Source organism: Eulemur rufifrons, chromosome 7 (assembly GCF_041146395.1).
Source record: "Eulemur rufifrons isolate Redbay chromosome 7, OSU_ERuf_1, whole genome shotgun sequence".
NCBI classification, from domain to species: Eukaryota; Metazoa; Chordata; class Mammalia; order Primates; family Lemuridae; genus Eulemur; species Eulemur rufifrons.
The window spans coordinates 150,267,232-150,286,525 of NC_090989.1; the positions used below are offsets into that span (position 1 = coordinate 150,267,232).

A 19,294-nucleotide genomic window follows, 5' to 3' on the forward strand; every position below is an offset into this window, starting at 1 on the left:
ACAACCTGCTGAGGATGTACCCTGTCGCCTTTGCAGTTCTGCTACCCTTGCACAAGCAAATCTTGGGCATGAAATTCAGCATTCTACCCTGCAGTTGCAGACCAGTCTCTTTAAACTGTGCCATGAATGCCTGCTGGTTTTATAGCATGACACAGTTGATGGCTGATGAGCCTACCATTTTTTAAAAGGCTGTCCAGGGCAGTTAATAGAAGTCAGCCCGCTCAACAGTTCTCATTACCACCACCACCACCGTGTGGTAGAGCTTTCACATAACCCAACGCTTCCTGCCCCTGTACCTCATCTCAACCCACCACAGGCAAGTCTTGGTAATGACCATTCTGTAGGAGGTCCTGGGCTATCACCACCCATCCACAAGCCTTTGCTGCCATCCGCCAATGACAGCTCCTAAATCCCACTGGGAGGGTCTGCTTCCTAAGGTGACTACTGGTACCAACGGCTTAGTCTGGGGTTCTCTCTAAAAGCAGAGCCTGAGACAAGACTCAGGTTCTGGTAGTTTATTTGGGAGATGATCCCACAGGGTGAAAGAGGGAAGGACTGGGGAGAAGAAAACAGGGAAGGAAGAGTTGATCCCCGTCATGAGCACCCGGGGCATGATCCCACCAGCAGGGTTTGACGAGTGTATCAAATACCTCTCTCAGAACTCTCCCCCCACGGATCAAACAGACCAGCATTTCTCCACTGGCTCCCATCCCCCAGCGATTGTGGGCTGCCTCCGGAGACACCAAGTGCCCGGAACTTCTGGGCTGCACATACTCAGATGCTGAGCGGGCTCCTGCCAGTGTTCCATGACATGGTGTCAGAGGTGCCCAGGAAAGCCAAGGTCTGTGGCTAGCACTGGGAGCGAGCCCGCTGACATGCAGAGCGGCGAAGCCTGCAGCTGTGCTTGGCCTGCGGTGGGCGGGGCTGAGGGAGGGAAGCAGCCCACCAGAGGTGTCTAACGACACATAGGATATTACTGAACAGTCCCCCCACTGACTGGCATTTACCTTGTGGCCATTATTTGGGATGTATAATTAACACTGGGATGAACTTCTCTGTATTTAATGTTTTCTCTCCCTTTGTGTTTTGAATTATTTACTTTGGTTACATTCCCAGAAGTGGATTTATTAGGTCAAAGGGCATGAACATTTTTAAGGCTTTTAATACACACAGCTAGATTGTTTCCAAAAGTCTGGAGTAGCATAGATTTATAATCTACTGGCAGTTTGTATGTGAGACCACTACCTTTATTGAGCAAACGCAAACAATTATTAACATTCTAAATTCATGTGTTTTGCGGGCTTGAATTTACTTGATTTGGGAGATCAATGAATCACAGAAACAAAACCTACTGGAATATCATATAACATTGCATTTCTTACACACCCGCTCTTACTGTGGCCAACTTCAATGTTCTCCTCCCAGATATGTTTATTTAAAGGCCCCTACAGACAGCTCTGGCTGTGCTGGATGAAACAGGACTCTCCAGGACAATATTGTTCCAAGTCTTTGCCAGTCTCTGCTGTCAGTTTCCTCTTCTCTATTCTCTCTGACAGCTGCAATAATGAGGCCTTTCCAATAAATGCCTCTCCTGGAGAGACCTTGCTCATGTGGTATTTTATTTCATTTGTGACCTACGCGCCTTATATGTAGGGGCAGGCTTTAAGGAGAGGTGGTTAGAGAGAGATGCTAACATCTATTTCTCTCCTCATTCTCACTGCAACCCAGCTGGGCAGCTGTTTGTTACACAAGTGGCCTGGCAACACCTCATCTGTCTGTCTGAGGGAGACGAAGCTGAGTTGAGTTTCACATTTATGACAGTACCCATTCTAATTCATGCATCTCCCAACGATCCCGTGAAGCTGATCGTCAAACTGAAGTCTTCCAGACTTCACGCAAACTCAGCTGCGTCTCTGCACCACCACCACCCCTGTCTCATGTTACGGGCAGTCAGCTGGGAGCAGGGGAGGAGGAATGACGTTGGTTTCTGCCTTGTCGGGAGCACTGAGTGTCATGGCACCTGTAGGGTCACTGGAAATCACTGGAAAAACATACAGGAAAAGATGAAAACCCAGACTGTGTTCTCAACAGGGCAGCAGCTTCCACATCAAGCCCAAATCCAGGCAGTTGCTTCTCTCCACAGGGATGGACCTGGTCGTACTTGGAGGAGGCGCCTACACCAGGCCCTCTGGAAGCAGTCCACAGGGCTTCAGCTCACATTATGTTCTTTCCATTAGGCGATAAATTCCTAATGCCTTACCCCATTTGTCTAACTGAAATGCAGAAAGCAAATGTCACGGCTGAAATACTCTCCTCCATGAATCAGCTCCTTCCCCAGGGTGTTTTAAGATTGATTTAGGAGTTTTGGTTCCCCTGGAAAATAACAAAGACTGCTCTACCCATGAAGAGACTTACCTCTAACACACTGCACTGTGAACACAGTGTAGAACACAGGCTTATAGGAAGAGTTTTCTGGATTATGAGGAATGGCCTCTCCTTCTAACCCCGAAGTATGAATGCACATGAATAATCAAATGACAACATATCTAAAGCAGCCTTCTTAATTCTGATAAAACAATGAAATCTTAGGAAACACCAGGGAGTGGTTATAAAACACAGTGCAATTTCAAAACAAGAGTGATAAGAAAGGTTGGCTAAGGGCCAAAGTGGCCACTAAGCCCTTGACCATAGGGAGTTGCACCTGGATCTCCTGGAGGGCAGGAAGCCAGAGGTGGGCTTCCTCCGGATCTGGGCAGGCTCACTGGCCGGGCAGGCTCACTGGCCAGGCAGGCGCTCGGGTCTGGTCTGTAGCTGGGGCAGAGTGCCTCCTCTTTTCTCTTCCCCACAAGCACTCAAATACACAAGGCAAATGAACTTTTCTTTGTGATTCTTATTTTGAAAGTTCTACAAGGGGGAAAGAAAAATTTCCAAAATACTATAAACAAGCATTTCCTTTAAACCATTTCCTGCCAGGTCTTTATTCCAGCGTGTTTGTTGTTGCTGTGTTGAACACCCGCAGCAGGAGTGTCCCGGGGAAGCCCATGGCCAGAGCCCCGTCCCTAAGCAGCATGTCCTGAACTTGGCTGCCGTTCCCTAGGTAAGGGCCAGACTCGGAGGGGTCAACAGATGGCATCTCAGTTTCCAGCTGAAGAACTCTAGACATAACAAACCAGACCAGAAAATAGACTTTAATATTACAGGTATAAATGTTGCCTTAAATTCATTAACAGTTAAGAAAAATATATACAAATTTCAGTTTGAAAGGAAAAGTAAAAAACAAACAATGCACAGTCGAGGGGACAGTGTGCAAATCATCCCAGGAATCCGACTTTCTGTCTCTTGGGCCCCAGGCTTTCTTCCTTGTGGAGAACACTCTGCAGGGAGGTGTGCAGCACCTTGCCCACTCGCTTGCCGGTCTGCAGAAGGGACGAAAGAGAGCACACACCCACTCGTGAGGCACACACTCTGACCAGGAAAAGCTTCCCCTCCTGCCAACTAGCCATGCTGATGTTGTACACATTCCATCTGCCTTAGAGGACTTTCACTTAATTAAAACAAAAACAAACCACAAAACACAAACCACAACAACATAATAGTTACATTTTGGAAAAATCTCCATACCAAATAAATAAATAAAAGACACCAATTCCCAGGCAGCAAACAAGAAGCAACAAAGCCTGCCTTCGCCATTAACTTATGCTTAACATTCCTGCTGCCATTACAACAAGCAGCAAAGCTGTCAACCAAATCCGGGCTTGGGTACAGCCAAGTCACACTGTACTGTAGTGAAAAGACCTAGGGAGACCACGGGGAATCCAGAGTTTGTCTGGAGAAGGAACAGAGGGTGCTGAGGACATTTCAGCAAGCAGTTTCTTAATTCACCTCCCACTAAGCCTCCAAGCAGAACTGCTTAGATGTCACTACAGTTAATACCTGGATGGGATCTTTTGTGTTACTGCTATGCAGGGAGATGCTAAAGGCAGGGGAATGTTGGAGTTAAAACACATCAAGAGGTCAGACACCCCACAAATTTAGTAATCAGCCCCTACATAGTAGATATAAGAGGGCTTCTAAAAAATTTTTTTTAAAAACCCAATATACAAAAATCTTTCTTTATGAAACTGTTATTCTATCTGTATCTGAGTTCACCAATCATTTTAAGAATACAACGAACCAACCACAAGCCTCCACCCCATCAAGTCTTCCATGTTCTCACACAGCACTTTAACTCTGCCACCGGTTCCAACAGTGTCAGGGAGAAAGACACTCAGGCCCTAGATCCGGCCCTAGATCCCTGCTCCAGACCTCCCAGTTACAGGTGTATTCTCCTCAGAGTAATTAAATATGTGCCTTCTCCCCGGGCCCCTAACTACAAGGTAGGATGAGATTCCAAGCATTAGTTAAAACTCATACTCTGTGACATGCAAAGTCAGGGTTAAGGTCCAAAATGCCTTTGGAAAGATTTTTATCATAATGTCAGAAAAAGAAAAAAATGTCAAAGTCCACCAAGTAGCGGCACTGATTGTTCATATAAATGAAGGGAGAGAGAGAGGACAAGAGGAGATGAGATAGACAGGATACCAGGACTTGTGAGGGCTTTAATGCCTCTGAATCTGGACTTGTAGGAGACAGATAGCAGAGGTTGGAGGTGGCAGCCTGCAAGCAACCCCGGAGGTGCTCAGCTGCGACATCCAGTCATTTCCGGGTTGCTGCATCCCCATGTGAGATAAGCAGTGAGACAGGATCACAGGGCTGTAGTCTCCCGATCAGAGTCAACAGACCTCATCCCCCAAACTCTAGGGGGGCACAGAGTTCAGCTCTGCTTCTCCCATCTGCCGCAGCCAGAGCAGATCTAGGTTACAAGATTGAAACAGCAAGAATAGTGGCTGAGAGCAGGGACTCTGGAGGCACAGTCTGGGTTCGAATCCTAGCATTTATGAGCTGTGAGGCCTGTAGGCAAGTTATGTGCCTCAGTTTCCTCATTTGTAAAAATGAGTATAACAACAGTTACACCTCACAGACTTGTTGAGGATTAAATGACATAATACATTTAAAGCACTAAAAACAGTGTCTGGTACATAGTAAGGGTACAACAAATTTCAGCCATTATTTATTTTTTTGTTGTTTAGATACAGGAATTCTCATAAAATTCTCTTGCAGCAGGGAAGGAGTACCTTCTAAAACAGGTTTGACAGTCACTTGTCTAGAGTGGCCTTTGATAGAACTGAGAAAGCATATTAAGTGCTTCTGGAGAAACCTGAACTCTGGGTGCTTAACGGAGCACAGAGAACGAGAGTCAACATTTACTGAGAACTGATGAGATGTACCTGACACATGCTTCCCCTGTGCACCTTCACATAAGCCTCATAACCACCTCTGAGGCAGATACTACTGTCATTATTCCCACTTTGCAGATGAGGGGACGGTGGCCCAGACCCAGGATCTGCAGCCTGGGCAGTATGTCTTCACGGCCCACGCTGGGGAACTCCATACTGTAGACATCGCCCATCTTGTTCTTTTAAATAAGATGATAAAAAGAGAAAACAGAAATCAAGTGCTTGGATTCTTCAGTGAAAGTCATCATTTCTAAGAATGATGGAAGAGTGCTTGCAATCTCTGTGATGATACAGTGCTTACCTAAGAAAAAGTAAATAATCAGATCTGGAGAACTCTATTCCTGGCAGCTCGGCCAGCCAGTCAGTCAGAAAGCTGAGGTGGATGTGGTGGAAGGAAAGTCTGGGAAGACAGAGGTGAGCATGATGTGGTCCCTGCCCTGAGGGGCCTCCAGGCCACTGATGGAGCTGGACATGTGGATGACCAGCACAGAGCAGCCACAGACATGCCCTGACGATGCTGCCAGGGGCTAGGACCCAGAGGGGAGCGGCCCACCCTGCCCCAGAGGTTGGATTGTTGAATTTCCCACCATTCCACTTGTCTCCATTTAAACACTCCTAGAGCTATAAACAGTTGGGAAGATGGTGCCCTTCAGTCCCTAGTTCCCCCTTTATTCACTCCCTTCAGGGGACAGAAAGCAGTCAGCGAGGAACTCAATTCCCTCATCAAATCACAAAAGCTTACAAGTTTGGAGTTACAAGTGACTCTTTACATTATCAAAGTCCAATACTTTCATTTAGAAATGTCGAAACTTGGGAACAGAGAGAAGGAAAGACTTGCTAAGGAAAAGCAATGGCTACTGGTAGGTTCCTTACATCACACTCCAGAGCCCCCACCCCCAGCCGCCTTGGCTAGGTCAGCAGACCCCCAGCCCACCCCAGCTGCTCTCCAAGCTCCAAGTCTGGGGTCAAGGGTATAAATGGGGACAATTCCCATGGTGTGACCAATGGGGTAGGAAGCAGCAAGCATCCCCAGCCAGGTCTTAGTACCTGCCTTAGAACCAGAGCCTCACCTCCATCATCTCAAAGATGCTCTCTGGGTCCAGGCTGCCCTTCCCCACTTTCCTCATGCACGTCACGACTCCCTTGCTGGTCACTGACACCAGCAGGCTGGCCAAGGAGCAGGCCTCCTCCTGAAGAGTAGCATCCACCACATGCCGATAGCCAATCTGCAAAGTCAGTCAAGGCAGCACAGCACACGTGTGGGTAACGCATTCCCCAATGCCCCACCCCTGACGGCCTCATGGTAGGAATCACTACACCAGTAAAGAACACGCTTTGCCCATTCGAGACTTGACTTTAGATTCTGCTCATAAGGAAAGCGTTTGAAGGAATGTTCAACAATTCTATGAAAGGCCACTGTGTGAGTGGCGCAATAAAAACATGAAATGGAAAATGGCAGAACAGGGGTTAGAAATGTAATTCCAAGTCAAAGGCCACCAACGGCTTCCCACACGGGCACAGAGGAGAAATCCACACGTGAGGCCACGTGGCTACTTCCCTGATGGCAAGTGTGAATCAAGAGGGCCCATGCTGGCCGGGCGCGGTGGCTCACGCCTGTAATCCTAGCACTCTGGGAGGCCGAGGCGGGTGGATCGCTCAAGGTCAGGAGTTCGAGACCAGCCTGAGCAATGAGCGAGACCTCGTCTCTACTAAAAATAGAAAGAAATTATCTGGCCAACTAAAATATATATAGAAAAAAAAAAATTAGCCGGGCATGGTGGCGCATGCCTGTAGTCCCAGCTACTCGGGAGGCTGAGGAAGGAGGATCGCTTGAGCTCAGGCGTTTGAGGTTGCTGTGAGCTAGGCTGATGCCACGGCACTCACTCTAGCCTGGGCAACAAAGCGACACTCTGTCTCAAAAAAAAAAAAAAAAAAGAGGGCCCATGCTAAGGAACGTGCTCAAGGAATAAGTCAAGACCAAACATCCTTCCGTCTGAACATCTCACCACACCCTGGTTTGTGAAGTGATTTGAGTAGAATTAAACCTGACCCATTCGGCCTTATTTTTACATAATGAATCCTGTGTGGGATTAGCCACAATCCCTGCCATTACAGGCCTCTCTGCACAGCCTGGGGCAGCACTAGTTGCACATCAGCATCAGCCCGATGTTCGGCTCCACGGGCCCCTGCACTATGTGAAAACCATACCTGACCTATGAGACACCCAGGACCTGCTCCAACCCCTCACTTCACAGAGGGAACAGCGTTTGCCACCCTACCACTACTCAACCACCTGAGATCGGTAGGGTTGAGGGAACTAAAGGAGATATGCACACAGGGTGCGTCAGTGAAGCACATGGCATATAGGCAGAGCTTTACAAACCCTGGCTACTATTACTATGAACCCACTCATGTGCTCCTGGGACTACGTCATATCTTTCAATTAAAAAGAAAGAACTACTCATGGTAGTGGTTTATAATATAATCAAATTATTGGATTTGGGTTAAAGTTACTTCTATATGGTTTGTGATACTGTAACTTCTTGATTTATTAAATAACCTCAACAGGGTGGGATTAGAGACCCACATCCACAGGGAAAACAAAAACCTTAAGATACGAACTCATACCTTGCACAGAGTGACAATGCAGGGGACATTCTCCACACTTAGTCGGATGCAGTCATATGGGTCATCAGACAGTTCAATGTCCTTCGACCCTTCTTCATCCTCCAGAACGCGAACCCTTGGTATCCTGGAAGCAGAAGCACAATTAAAATCCCCACTTAGTAAGAGGAGGAAAAATAACTTCTTTTTCTTGAGATTGAGAAGAGGAGCTGGAATCTCTGTGTCTCACATGAGAAAGTTATACTATATCTGTACTTTATCATCTGCCTCCCTGTCCAAAGCACACAGGCAACACGGCAGTACAGTGAGGAAAGGAGATCTTTTAGAAAATGATGCTAGGTCAATCAGATATCCACACGGAAAAATGAATCTCAATCCCCACCTCATACCACACACAAAAATCTATACCAAATAGACTGTAGACACAAAGGTGAAAGATAAAACAATAAAACTTGTAGGTAGAAAATTGAGAACATCTGCATGACCTTGAAGTAGACAAATATTTTTTGAACAGGATATAGAAAGTGTTATAAAGGAAAACATATATATAGAGAGAGAGAGAAAGAGAGAGAGTCAATTACATTATGAACTTCTGTTTGGCAAAAAAAAAAAAAAAAAAAAAAAAAATCATTTAAAAACTAAAAATGTAATCCAGACTGGAGAAAATATTTGCAAATATATATCTGATAGATTACATGAAGAATTCCTACCATACACAAGGAAAAGGCAGAGAGCCCAATAGAAAAATGGGCAAAAGACATTAGCAGAGACTTCATAGAAAAGGCTATCCAAGTAGCCAATAAACACATGAAGAGGTGCTCAACTTAAATATTCATCAAAAATGCAAATTAAAACTACAATGAGATACTCAGGCACACTCATCAGGATGGCAAATACTAAAAAGATGAAAAAAAAAAAATCCATGAGTTGGCAAAGATGTAGAGCAACCCAGAAGTCTCATACATTGTTGGCGGGGGTATCAACTGGCAAAAGCACTTTGGACAACCGTTTTGCAGTATCTATTAATACTATAATTAAACACAGCCATACCCTATGACCCAGAACACTCCTCCCCTGTATAAATGGATAAATATGTGCACCAAAGACAGTACACAAATGTTTCTGTCCAGCCCTATTTGTAATAGCCCAAAACTGGAAACTACCCAGATGTCTATCAACAATAGAATAGATAAACTGTGATTTATGCGCACAGTGGAATACCACACAGCAAAATGCAAGTTATGACTACAGGCAATAACATAGATGTCTCAAAACATAATGCTCCGTGAACGAGGTAGACACACAAGAGAACATAGTGTATAATATCATTTGTATCAAGTACAAAACTAATCTATAGTTTTAGGACACTGGTTATCATTAGAGTATAATGACTGCACAGGGCTACAGGAGGTGGGGGATGCTTCTAGGATGTTCGCAACATTGTTTCTTGAGCTGGGTGATGGAAAATACATTTAATCCACAAAACCAATTCACTGCAGTCTAGGGTAGAGGAGCCAGGAAGGAAGAGGCGGTCCATCCAGCTACTGTAATGAAAACAGTGTTGGTGCTTTTCCCAGTTCCTCTAACAAAAGCCCCCTATGATCCAGCCCTGCTGGCCATCCCTACACAATGCAGCATCCAGATTAGGGGAACTTCAGACACAGAATGTTCATAAGGGTCAAGGAGTCCTGCTACTGTCTACCCTGGTTGGAGCCTCCATGTCAGGGGCCCCCAGGTTGTAAGTACTAAGTAATATCCTGTTGGAACAAATCAGGTCACCAGGTTGAACTTTGGTTGGTATGTTAAAAAAATAAGCGTACACACACACACACACAGGTACTCGTATCTTCTAATTTCCCAACCATGTGGCACAACCCTGGGCAGAAGGGTTAAAGAATACCCTCAGACAGCCTCTACCCTTCTAAAGGACCCTGACTGTGCAGAAGGTCTCTCCACACACCAGGGGCACTCAATGCCTCCAAGCCCTCATTCGGTGCTGCCTGCAGGGCTGTTCTTGGTCTGGGGATGAGATCATGACTGTGCCCATGACAGGTGTCCTCACCACCCTGAGCAGCTAGGTTTTAGCATCCTGATGTACAGTTTGCCCAACACCTCCCCCACAGTTAACCAGCCTCATCTAGTTCCCAATTTCTCTTTTTGCCTGGGTGCCCATGGAAACCAGCTGGCAGATGGGGAGTCATTTCTGAGGCTCGAGATACATCAGATGGCAACTTCCTTTCTTTTTCCAACAGGGCCCAAGCACAAGCTGCTGCTGCTGGGATCTGGCACGCAACCTCGCACAGTGGCCACGGGTGCCAGGTCTACGTCTCAAATCGTCTCAGCAAGGAGCCTAGTGGTACAGTGAGGGGTAGGGGACTCTACAGCTTTCATTCTGAGCAATTATTCCATTCTGTAATGTGTTTGTTTTAAATGACACAGGTAGTCTACATTCACCATAAAAAAACTCTCAAATACAGATAAATGCTAAATTGGCCAAAATGTGAACATTGAAAAATAATTACAATGACCATTGTAGGATATAAATATTTCTAGACATATTAAGTATAAGAATTACCAAAAGTAAGATACAATAAAGCGAACAAAGAAACAGCATGAGGAAACTGCATTTAGTAAATGGTTTTCCATGTTAACAAGCCTTTAGGCCAGGCGTGGTGGCTCACACCTGTAATCCTAACACTCTGGGAGGCCGAGGCGGGTGGATCGTTTGAGCTCAGGAGTTCGAGACCAGCCTGAGTAAAAGTGAGACCCCATCTCTACTAAAAATAAAAAGAAATTATAAGGACAGCTAAAAATATATATAGAAAAAATTAGCCGGGCATGGTGGCACATGCCTGTAGTCCCAGCTACTCGGGAGGCTGAGGCAGAATGATAGCTTGAGCTCAGGAGTTTGAGGTTGCTGTGAGCTAGGCTGACGCCATGGCAGTCTAGCCCAGACAAAAGAGTGAGACTCTGTCTCAAAAAAACAGAAACAAAAACAAAACAAACAAAACTCCAAGCCTTTAAACATGCTCCTGTGCCCACTATATTGGACATACTCAGTTTGTTTCCAATTTCTTTTTTTTTTTTTTTTTTTTTTGAGACAGAGTCTCACTCTGTTGCCCAGGCTAGAGTGAGTGCCGTGGCATCAGCCTAGCTCACAGCAACCTCAAACTCCTGGGCTCAAGCGATCCTCCTGCCTCAGCCTCCCGAGTAGCTGGGACTACAAGCATGCGCCACCATGCCCGGCTAATTTTTTTGTATATATATATTTTAGTTGTCCATATAATTTCTTTCTATTTTTAGTAGAGACGGGGTCTCACTCTTGCTCAGGCTGGTCTCGAACTCCTGACCTCGAGCGATCCACCCGCCTCGGCCTCCCAGAGTGCTAGGATTACAGGCGTGAGCCACCGCACCCGGCCTGTTTCCAATTTCTTACCACTCAAAGAACCTGTGATGAACAATCTAGACTAAACATCTTTGCTCACTTATTCAATTATTTCCCTAGGTTATATTCCTAGAAGTTTCTAATCCTCATTTTTTAATACACTAGGATCCTGTGTTACCTTAATGTAAGCCTTCTCATGGAATGGAGCACTCCTACCTACAGTTAGGTCATTTAATACGAAATGTCCGATTTCGAATCAAAAGTTAGTTTATTATATCTCAAACAAGAAGCAGTACAATTTACCAAAGTATGTGCCTAAACTATCGACACAGTTTCGCAATCTTAACAGTAGCTTGGGTATGCCAGCAGTGAAGAAGCCTGGAGGGCCAATGGGGATGAAATTGCAAAAGGTGCTTCCACAGCTTGTGGAGAATTGAATATTTTTCCTTGCAAGAAGTGGCCCGAAGCTTGGAAGAAATGGTAGTTGGTGCAAGGTCTGGTGAACATGGGGAAGGACAGAGTTTCCACGTCCAGCCTCTGTAGTTTGAGCAACATTGTTTGTGTGACATGTGGTTGAGTGTTGTCTTGTGAGAGGATTGGCCTGTCTCTATTGACCAATCTGAGCTGCTTAATCACAAGCATCCTCATCATTTCGTCCAACTGGTTGCAGTAGACATCAACTGTAATCGACCAATCAGGTTTCATGAAGCTGTAGTGGATAATACCAGCACTGGACCACCAGCAGACATCATTAGCTTTATTGATGAATATTTGGTTTTGGACTGTGTTTTGGCACTTCATCTTTATCCAACCATTGTGCCGAATGTACACTTGCAATTGTCAAAAAGAATCCACTTTTCATCACCCGTAACAATAAGGTGTAGAAATGGTTCACCTTTATGTCGTGACAGCAAAGAAAGGCAAGCTTGCAGAAGAATTCTCTCCTGACACTCGTTTAATTCATGCGGTACCCATCTATCCAGCTTCTTTACCTTGCCAATTTGTTTCAAATGGTTCAATATTGTTGGAATAGTAATGTCAAACCTTGCTACTAATTCACATGTAGGTTGAGATGGATTCGCTTCCACTACAGCTTTCGGCTCATCATTATCCATCTTGGTCTGAGGTCGCCCATGTGGCTCATTTTCAAGATTAAACTCACCAGAATGAAACCTTTCAAACCATCAATGTACTGTGCATTCATTACCCACATCCTTCCCAAACACTTTGTTGATATTTCAAGCTGTCTGCACATTGGTTCCACGATGGAACTCATATTTGAAAATAACTACAAATTTTTGATTTATCCATGGTTTCACAAAAATTGCTCTAAAAAAAACTTTGAAAGATAATCACAAGCCAAACCATACATTTGAAAGAACAAGGATGTACCTTCACAATAAAAATAAAACAAGTGTCAAAGTGAAATGTCAGAGATATCAACTGTCAAACTTAGTACTTAAGGAAATCAGACATTTCATACTAATAACCTAATATTTAATTATAAATGCTGTAAACTTTCCTCAAAGTACTTGGTGCACAGAAGTTGGAAAGACTATATCACCAAACAGTCAGAAGAAATGTCAACACCGCAAAAGCTTTAGCACCTTGTCCCTTCTACACAGTCTGTCTGGGAAGCTGAACCACAGTGGCATAATTTCCTGTTTTTAACTTAAACCAAAGAGCAGGCTGTTACCCTGCTGTTAGAACATTCGTGTGTACAGTCAAGGAATATGTGAGCACCTACTATGTGTCATGCACTGTTCATGGTGCTAGGAATAGAGCAGAATATAAAACAGGCAAAATCCTCGTCCCCATGAGTTTTCCCAGGAATAGTATTTAGGTAGTTGACCTGTAGGTGGTGTCTACTTTTTCTTGCTTCTCTGTAGTTTTCTATTATTTTTCTATATGGTATGTGTTTACTTATGAAAATAATATAAAAAATAAATACAGAAATATAAGCATATATTCAGTTTTGACTTATGAAATCTCTCTTTTCTGGAGGTTAACATTAGACACCACCATTTTCCATCACATGTACCCTATAAAGATATACTACATTATGTACCCATAACAATTTTTTTAAAAATTGGGTGGGGTCGGGGGGCGCAAAAAAAAAAAGATATGACAACTTTCAATGTTAAAATCCCAGGTTATCTTTACCTATAAGCTACAGTAGAAATTTCCTCAGTGTTCCATTACAAGTGTCTGCTCTGGTCCTCTGCAGGCCCACAGAGCTGTTTGCAGGAAGACTCACCTTGTATTGAAGAGAGCAGCTTTTACAGCAATGGAAATGGCATCAAACAAATTTCCACCACATTCCAGGAGCTAAGGGAGACAGGGATTGAGAAGGGGAAAAAAAGCAAGTATTATTTCATACTTTACATATCATCCCAGTTAAGGACACTGATTCCTAAGAAATGGTGACTGAATGGGTGTGTATAAAATAAAGATAAGAATGCATGACTGCTCTCCTGGCGTGCCATGCAGTGACTACAGCTCACTGACACAGTACGTTCACCCTAACTTGCAAGTGCTGCCTTGTCATGGCTGTGCGTATGTAGGCCACAAGTGTGCAGTCACAGCCGGGTACCAATGGTCAGAGACACTGGCTTGCTATGGAGCTCCTCTCACTGGCACTCCAGCCAGTTGGGCTTGCACTGAAGGAAGGACTGATCACTTTTATTTTGCCCCAAAGAGCTCCCAATGGCACCCCAAGAGTTACTCCAATCTTTGCTAACGTATGCCTGGCCTCCAAGCAAGTAGAAAATGGTGGCTACTGACGCTGCAGCTGCTAGCAGGTTCACGTTTACTAGTGGAACTACCTCTTGTATTCAATGATCAATATACAGCTGATGCTCAAACATGAAACACTGCTGCATGTTTTACACTAATTATAAAAAAAACTAAGGTCTCTCACAAAAGCTCTCGCCTGTGAACAAAAGTGTTGAGTGCACTTATGTGTGCCCACCTAGCAGGGAAGGTTAGTGGAAGGCGGCACATCGTTCTGCCCTCCTTTTAGAGAAGCCTTGGCCTGAGGTTATGGAATAAAGCCAACTGGGCTGCCCGAGTAAGAAAGGAGAGAAGTCATATGTAGAAAGAAAAGCCATGTATTTCTGTGTGTTTTTGTTTAGAATCTGTCGCCTCTTCATCTGAACTATGAACTCCTAAAGGCTGGGACTCTGTGGTTTTGTTCAATCCTTAATCCCAGAGCTCAAAAGAAGGGCTGCAATGAAGGACAAGGCTGGTGATCATTTGTGAGAGACAGGTAGGCCCTAAGCCTGGCCCTTCCAAACTCAGCTAAGTCAGAGTCAACAATTATACCCAGGACATCTCAGCATGTACTCCATTCATACCCACCGCAAATCTCTAATTCTCACCTTTCAGCTTTCCAAGCAAACCTCAGGTCCAGATACCCTCTTTCCTATATAGGCTTGTATCCTTGTTATTAAAATATGATCCCCAGCCTATGTTACCACCTGGCTCTGTGACTGCAACTTATTCACCTAGCAACTGCACTAGCTCTTTTCTACTCCGGTGACTATTCGGATAGACTGCCACACAGCAGAGGGGCTCTGGGCCAGACTCCTGAGTCAGTATGCCTGGATTTGATTCCTGTCTTCTCCAGTTGGCTGCATGACCCTGGGTGGAACTTAACCTCTCTTGACCACCCATGGAGAATAAAAATCACACCTGTCTCACAGAGTTCTTATAAAGCTGGAATGAGTTAATATTGGTAAAGTCCTGAGAAGTGTGTTTAGCACATAGTAAGCATTAGCTAAGTGCAGTGCTCTTTCCGTTGTCCTGTGCTGTGTCTTATTACAGTTGGACACAAACTTTCATTTTCAACATTCTAGCTTATCACCTAGACGTGAAATGAAGAGGGCAGAATGCTAAAATAAACCCTGAATATCTGCTGAGGGGCCCTGCAGAAGGGCAGGCACCAATCAGCCTGTCTTCCTACACAGGGTGCAAAGGAATGATCCCACCCCCCGGTCTCAGGTCTGCCTGCCCAGACTCTCCACAGTGTACCACACTACGGGGCAACTCGGGGTGCTCTCTGGAGTCAGACAGTGTGGGTCTGACACTCATCCCTGCCACTTTCTGGCTACGTGTCCTCTGAGTTTTGGTTTCCCCATCAGTAAAGCAAAGCCCTGCTTCTTTACAGGGTGGCTGTGAGGATGAAATGAGATCACAACCTTAACATTCCTGGCCCGTAACAGGTGCTCACAGATCCTACCTTCCTCTCTCTACTGCCAGGCAGGCCCACCCTAGCAAGTCTTTTTGCTACACATACTAGTGCAGTTAAGAAGCAAGGGGAGAGTAAGTGGTATAGGGAGATCCAAAGGTGCCAGACTGGGCCACCTGCATAGACCCAGAACCAGCTAGGAGGAAAATAAGAGGCAAAGGACATCCAGTGTCACAGAGAGGCGCCCCAGGACTGTGGTCCTAGAGCAGGCTGTAGGTGTCCACTCTCTCCAGGGGGAAAAAAATCCCTCCTGTGACAGAGGTGGGAAAGGAGCAGACCTGGAGAACGGAAGACACAAACACCTCCCTCTTTCAGATGCATAAATCCTAGAGTGGTTCTTTTAGGAAAACAGCACAATTTATTCTGTAGCACCCTGGGAAGGCGGGGTTTCTTTCTTAAGGCAAACTCTCAAAACATGCTGCTAAGAAACGTAGCCTACCAAGTAGCAAACGTGTGTCCCACACACAAAACCTGTCCCTGCTGGATTTCCCCTCATTGTTTGCTCAGACACCCAGGCTCAGCACCTCCTGTCACCCACACAGCCAGCTGCAGCTGCTGCGGCAACTCTTCCATTCTCTTTCCTTCCCATGCCCAAGGCCACAGACCACGGGCCACACGCTGGTTCTCATCACCACTCCCAGGGCCCATCGAAAGACCAATCTTGTGGCCAATCTCCCCACCAAAGGTCACCTGTACACTGTGAGTATGACAAAGTCCTAAGAGTTATCCCAGGTGGGGTAAAAACTGATGCCATTAAAAACCTATAAAGAGCAAAGAAAAGTTTCCATGAAGTTAAATTTTTACTCTCATAAAATAACTCAATTAGGGAAAAACACAATACCGGAAATAGGTGGATCATCTGACCACTATAGGTTTTAAGTAAGTACATCCGCAATAAAAGTATGAAGACACAGCAGAGTACCCAGCGAATATCTGTCTGAGGATGGAATATCTGCCTGAGGACTACCAAGTTGGTGAAAATAAATCATAGGAGATTCCTTTTTCATAATTCCAGTGACAAGACTAGATTTCTACCACCTTGCTTCAAACAGACTCAATCTATTCAGTATATCTATGGATTTAGGATAGAAACCTATCCTCCAAACAAAAGTCTATCCCCAGGCTTACATGCACAAAGCACACTCCCATTGAGGCTGAAAGCAAACTCTTGCTTTCATGCAGGAGGAACCCCTCCACAGATACAAATTATTTGAATGACAAAAACTGATCTACCTCATTCATAATATAATTATTTAAATGCTTTTCTAATTTATGAAAAACTTTTCTGAAGATGACAACATTTCAAAAGTTCATGTCTTCCTCTAAAAGAAGCAAAACTTTTCCAAAAATATTTGAGAAGAAATCCAAATGCCAAGAGTCTTAAAAAGAAAGGTCTACAGAAGACAGGGACGTAGTGCACAGTATCCCGCCACTACTCCTGCTCATGGTAGAAGAGGGCTGTTTCTGAGCTGAGATAATGTCCCCATGTTCATCAGGTTTGCCAAAGCCTTTACTAACAGAAGAACAGGCTTTTCTGTTGCTTTGGTGTGACTCAATCTTAAGAGCATCAGTCCTTATCACTGGGCCATTCTCCTACAAAACCGCAAGTGTGCACAAATAGCGAGGAGGAGCAAAGCAGGATCGCCAAAGGACAAATGCAGGGTGCCATAGCACTCATGTCTTTAACTTTTTTTGGTGGGGGAGGGGAGAGGACATAATGCTCTTCAGACACAAGATAGAACCTGAGAGTTCACATCAGGGGGCTGCACCTCCCTGGGCAACTATGAAGCCTGTCTCTACAGTCCTTGGTAAGACTGTAGGCTGACGGTTCCCACCTCCTCAAAACCAGGACCTGTGAAATTATCTGCTTGGTAGGAATCACATCTTATCAGAAATGAGAAAAAGCAAATAGACTTGTAATTTCATTATTTTTTCCCCTCAAATCCTGGTGGATTGTTTATTTATTTATTTTTATTTCAGCATATTATTGGGGTTTTGCCCTTGCCCCTCACCCTGAGTCAGAGCTTCAAGCGTGTCCATCCCCTAGACGGTGCGCATCGCACTCATTATGTACGTATACACCCATCCCCTCCTCCCCCCACATCTGCTCGACATCCGATTAATGTTATTCCTAAATGTGCTCTTTTTTTTATTTTTTTTTTTATTTTTATTATTTTTTTTTTTTTATTTTATTTTTTTTTTGAGACAGAGTCTCACTCTGTTGCCCAGGCTAGAGTGAGTGCCGTGGCGTCAGCCTAGCTCACAGCAACCTCAAACTCCTGAGCTCAGGCGATCCTCCTGTCTCAGCCTCCCGAGTAGCTGGGACTACAGGCATGCACCACCATGCCCGGCTAATTTTTTCTATATATATTTTTTAGCTGTCCATATAATGTCTTTCTATTTTTAGTAGAGATGGGGTCTCGCTCTTGCTCAGGCTGGTCTCGAACTCCTGAGCTCAAACGATCCGCCCACCTCGGTCTCCCAGAGTGCTAGGATTACAGGCATGAGCCACCGCACCCGGCCCTAAATGTGCTCTTAAGTGATGATTAGTGAAACCAATTTGATGGTGAGTACATGTGGTGCTTATTTTTTCATATTAGCATCAGCATTCAGAACAGTTCTAACCTGTTAGACAATGGTTATCATTGCTATCTTTTGACTATGTCCCATCCATTATCATATTAATTTAAAAATATCCATAAAGCCCTACTCTGTTTCATGTAGAGCTGACAACAGCCAGTTGTTTCTCTTCATGAAGTTCACTATCAGTTACAATATTTCCTTTATCTCTACATTCATTAAAGAATCTGTTTGGTCAATGGCTTAGTCTATGTCCTCAATTTGAAGTGGAAGATATAGTCAATAATCTCAAGGTTCATAAAATTTAATGAGGAATAAAACAAACCCAACAAGAGCCTGTACATGAATAAGCCACTGACTGCTACATTGTTACACAAAGGCATAATTAATCACAGCTACCCGGAGAAGTTACCATCAAGCACCAAAACCTGGTAGAGGAGTATTTGGGAGGGAAAGAAGGGCTGGCCTGAAAAGACTCCCAGGGAAGCAGATTTTGTGTGGGAAGAGGCAGGGCCCCTGGGTCCTCACCTGGGACATGAGGGCCTCAGAGCATGCGGGTTCTAGGCTGTTTCAAGGGACAATGGCACAATGAGGTCAAGAGCAGGTGTCAGCATCACACAGACCTGGCTTTGAGACCCAACAGCACCGCTCGGAAGCTGCGGCTGTGTCTTAGTTTCCTCACTTATAAGTGAGGAATGTAAGAGTGTCCACTCACAAAAGGTCTGTAAAGTTTAAATGAGAGTGCATGTAAAGGGCTTATCATCATTCCATACAGACTGTGCCGACCTGTCTAAATCTTGCCCATCAACTTTATCTGGACCATTCAGAGAACATTTCTTGTTTTGTTTTGTTTTGTTTCTTCCCTGACAACCTCTGTGGGTAATTTTAAGTGCTACCATGATATGACCATAATTCTATTATAGAGAGGCATTACACATGTTATTTATATGTATGCTATATCTAATTTAAAAATTATTCTAGAAGGCCATCTTTTCCCAACTAATCTCACCATATGGGTTGAAAACATCCGCCTGAAGAGGGAAAAAGCTTTGGGAGAAAAGTAGGCCAAGTGGTCTCCAACAAAGGTAGAGTACGGCCGATTCATCAACATGATACTCA

The 19,294-nt window shown here is 44.7% G+C and overlaps 1 protein-coding gene across 2 annotated transcripts in view; it reads right to left on the reverse strand.

Annotated features, from left to right (window-relative positions):
• Positions 1 to 3,127: 3,127 nt before the first annotated feature.
• EXOSC7 (exosome component 7) overlaps positions 3,128 to 19,294 on the reverse strand; it is a 37,011-nt gene continuing 20,844 nt past the window's right edge. The window contains exons 5-9 of one of the 2 annotated variants that reach the window (XM_069473527.1): positions 13,604 to 13,674; positions 7,965 to 8,088; positions 6,407 to 6,562; positions 3,283 to 3,416; positions 3,128 to 3,155 (exon numbers count right to left, since the gene is read on the reverse strand). In XM_069473527.1, coding sequence (XP_069329628.1) covers positions 3,312 to 3,416; positions 6,407 to 6,562; positions 7,965 to 8,088; positions 13,604 to 13,674 — 456 coding nt within the window. In that variant the 3' untranslated portion in view covers positions 3,128 to 3,155; positions 3,283 to 3,311. The other variant, XM_069473526.1, reaches the window with a different exon arrangement.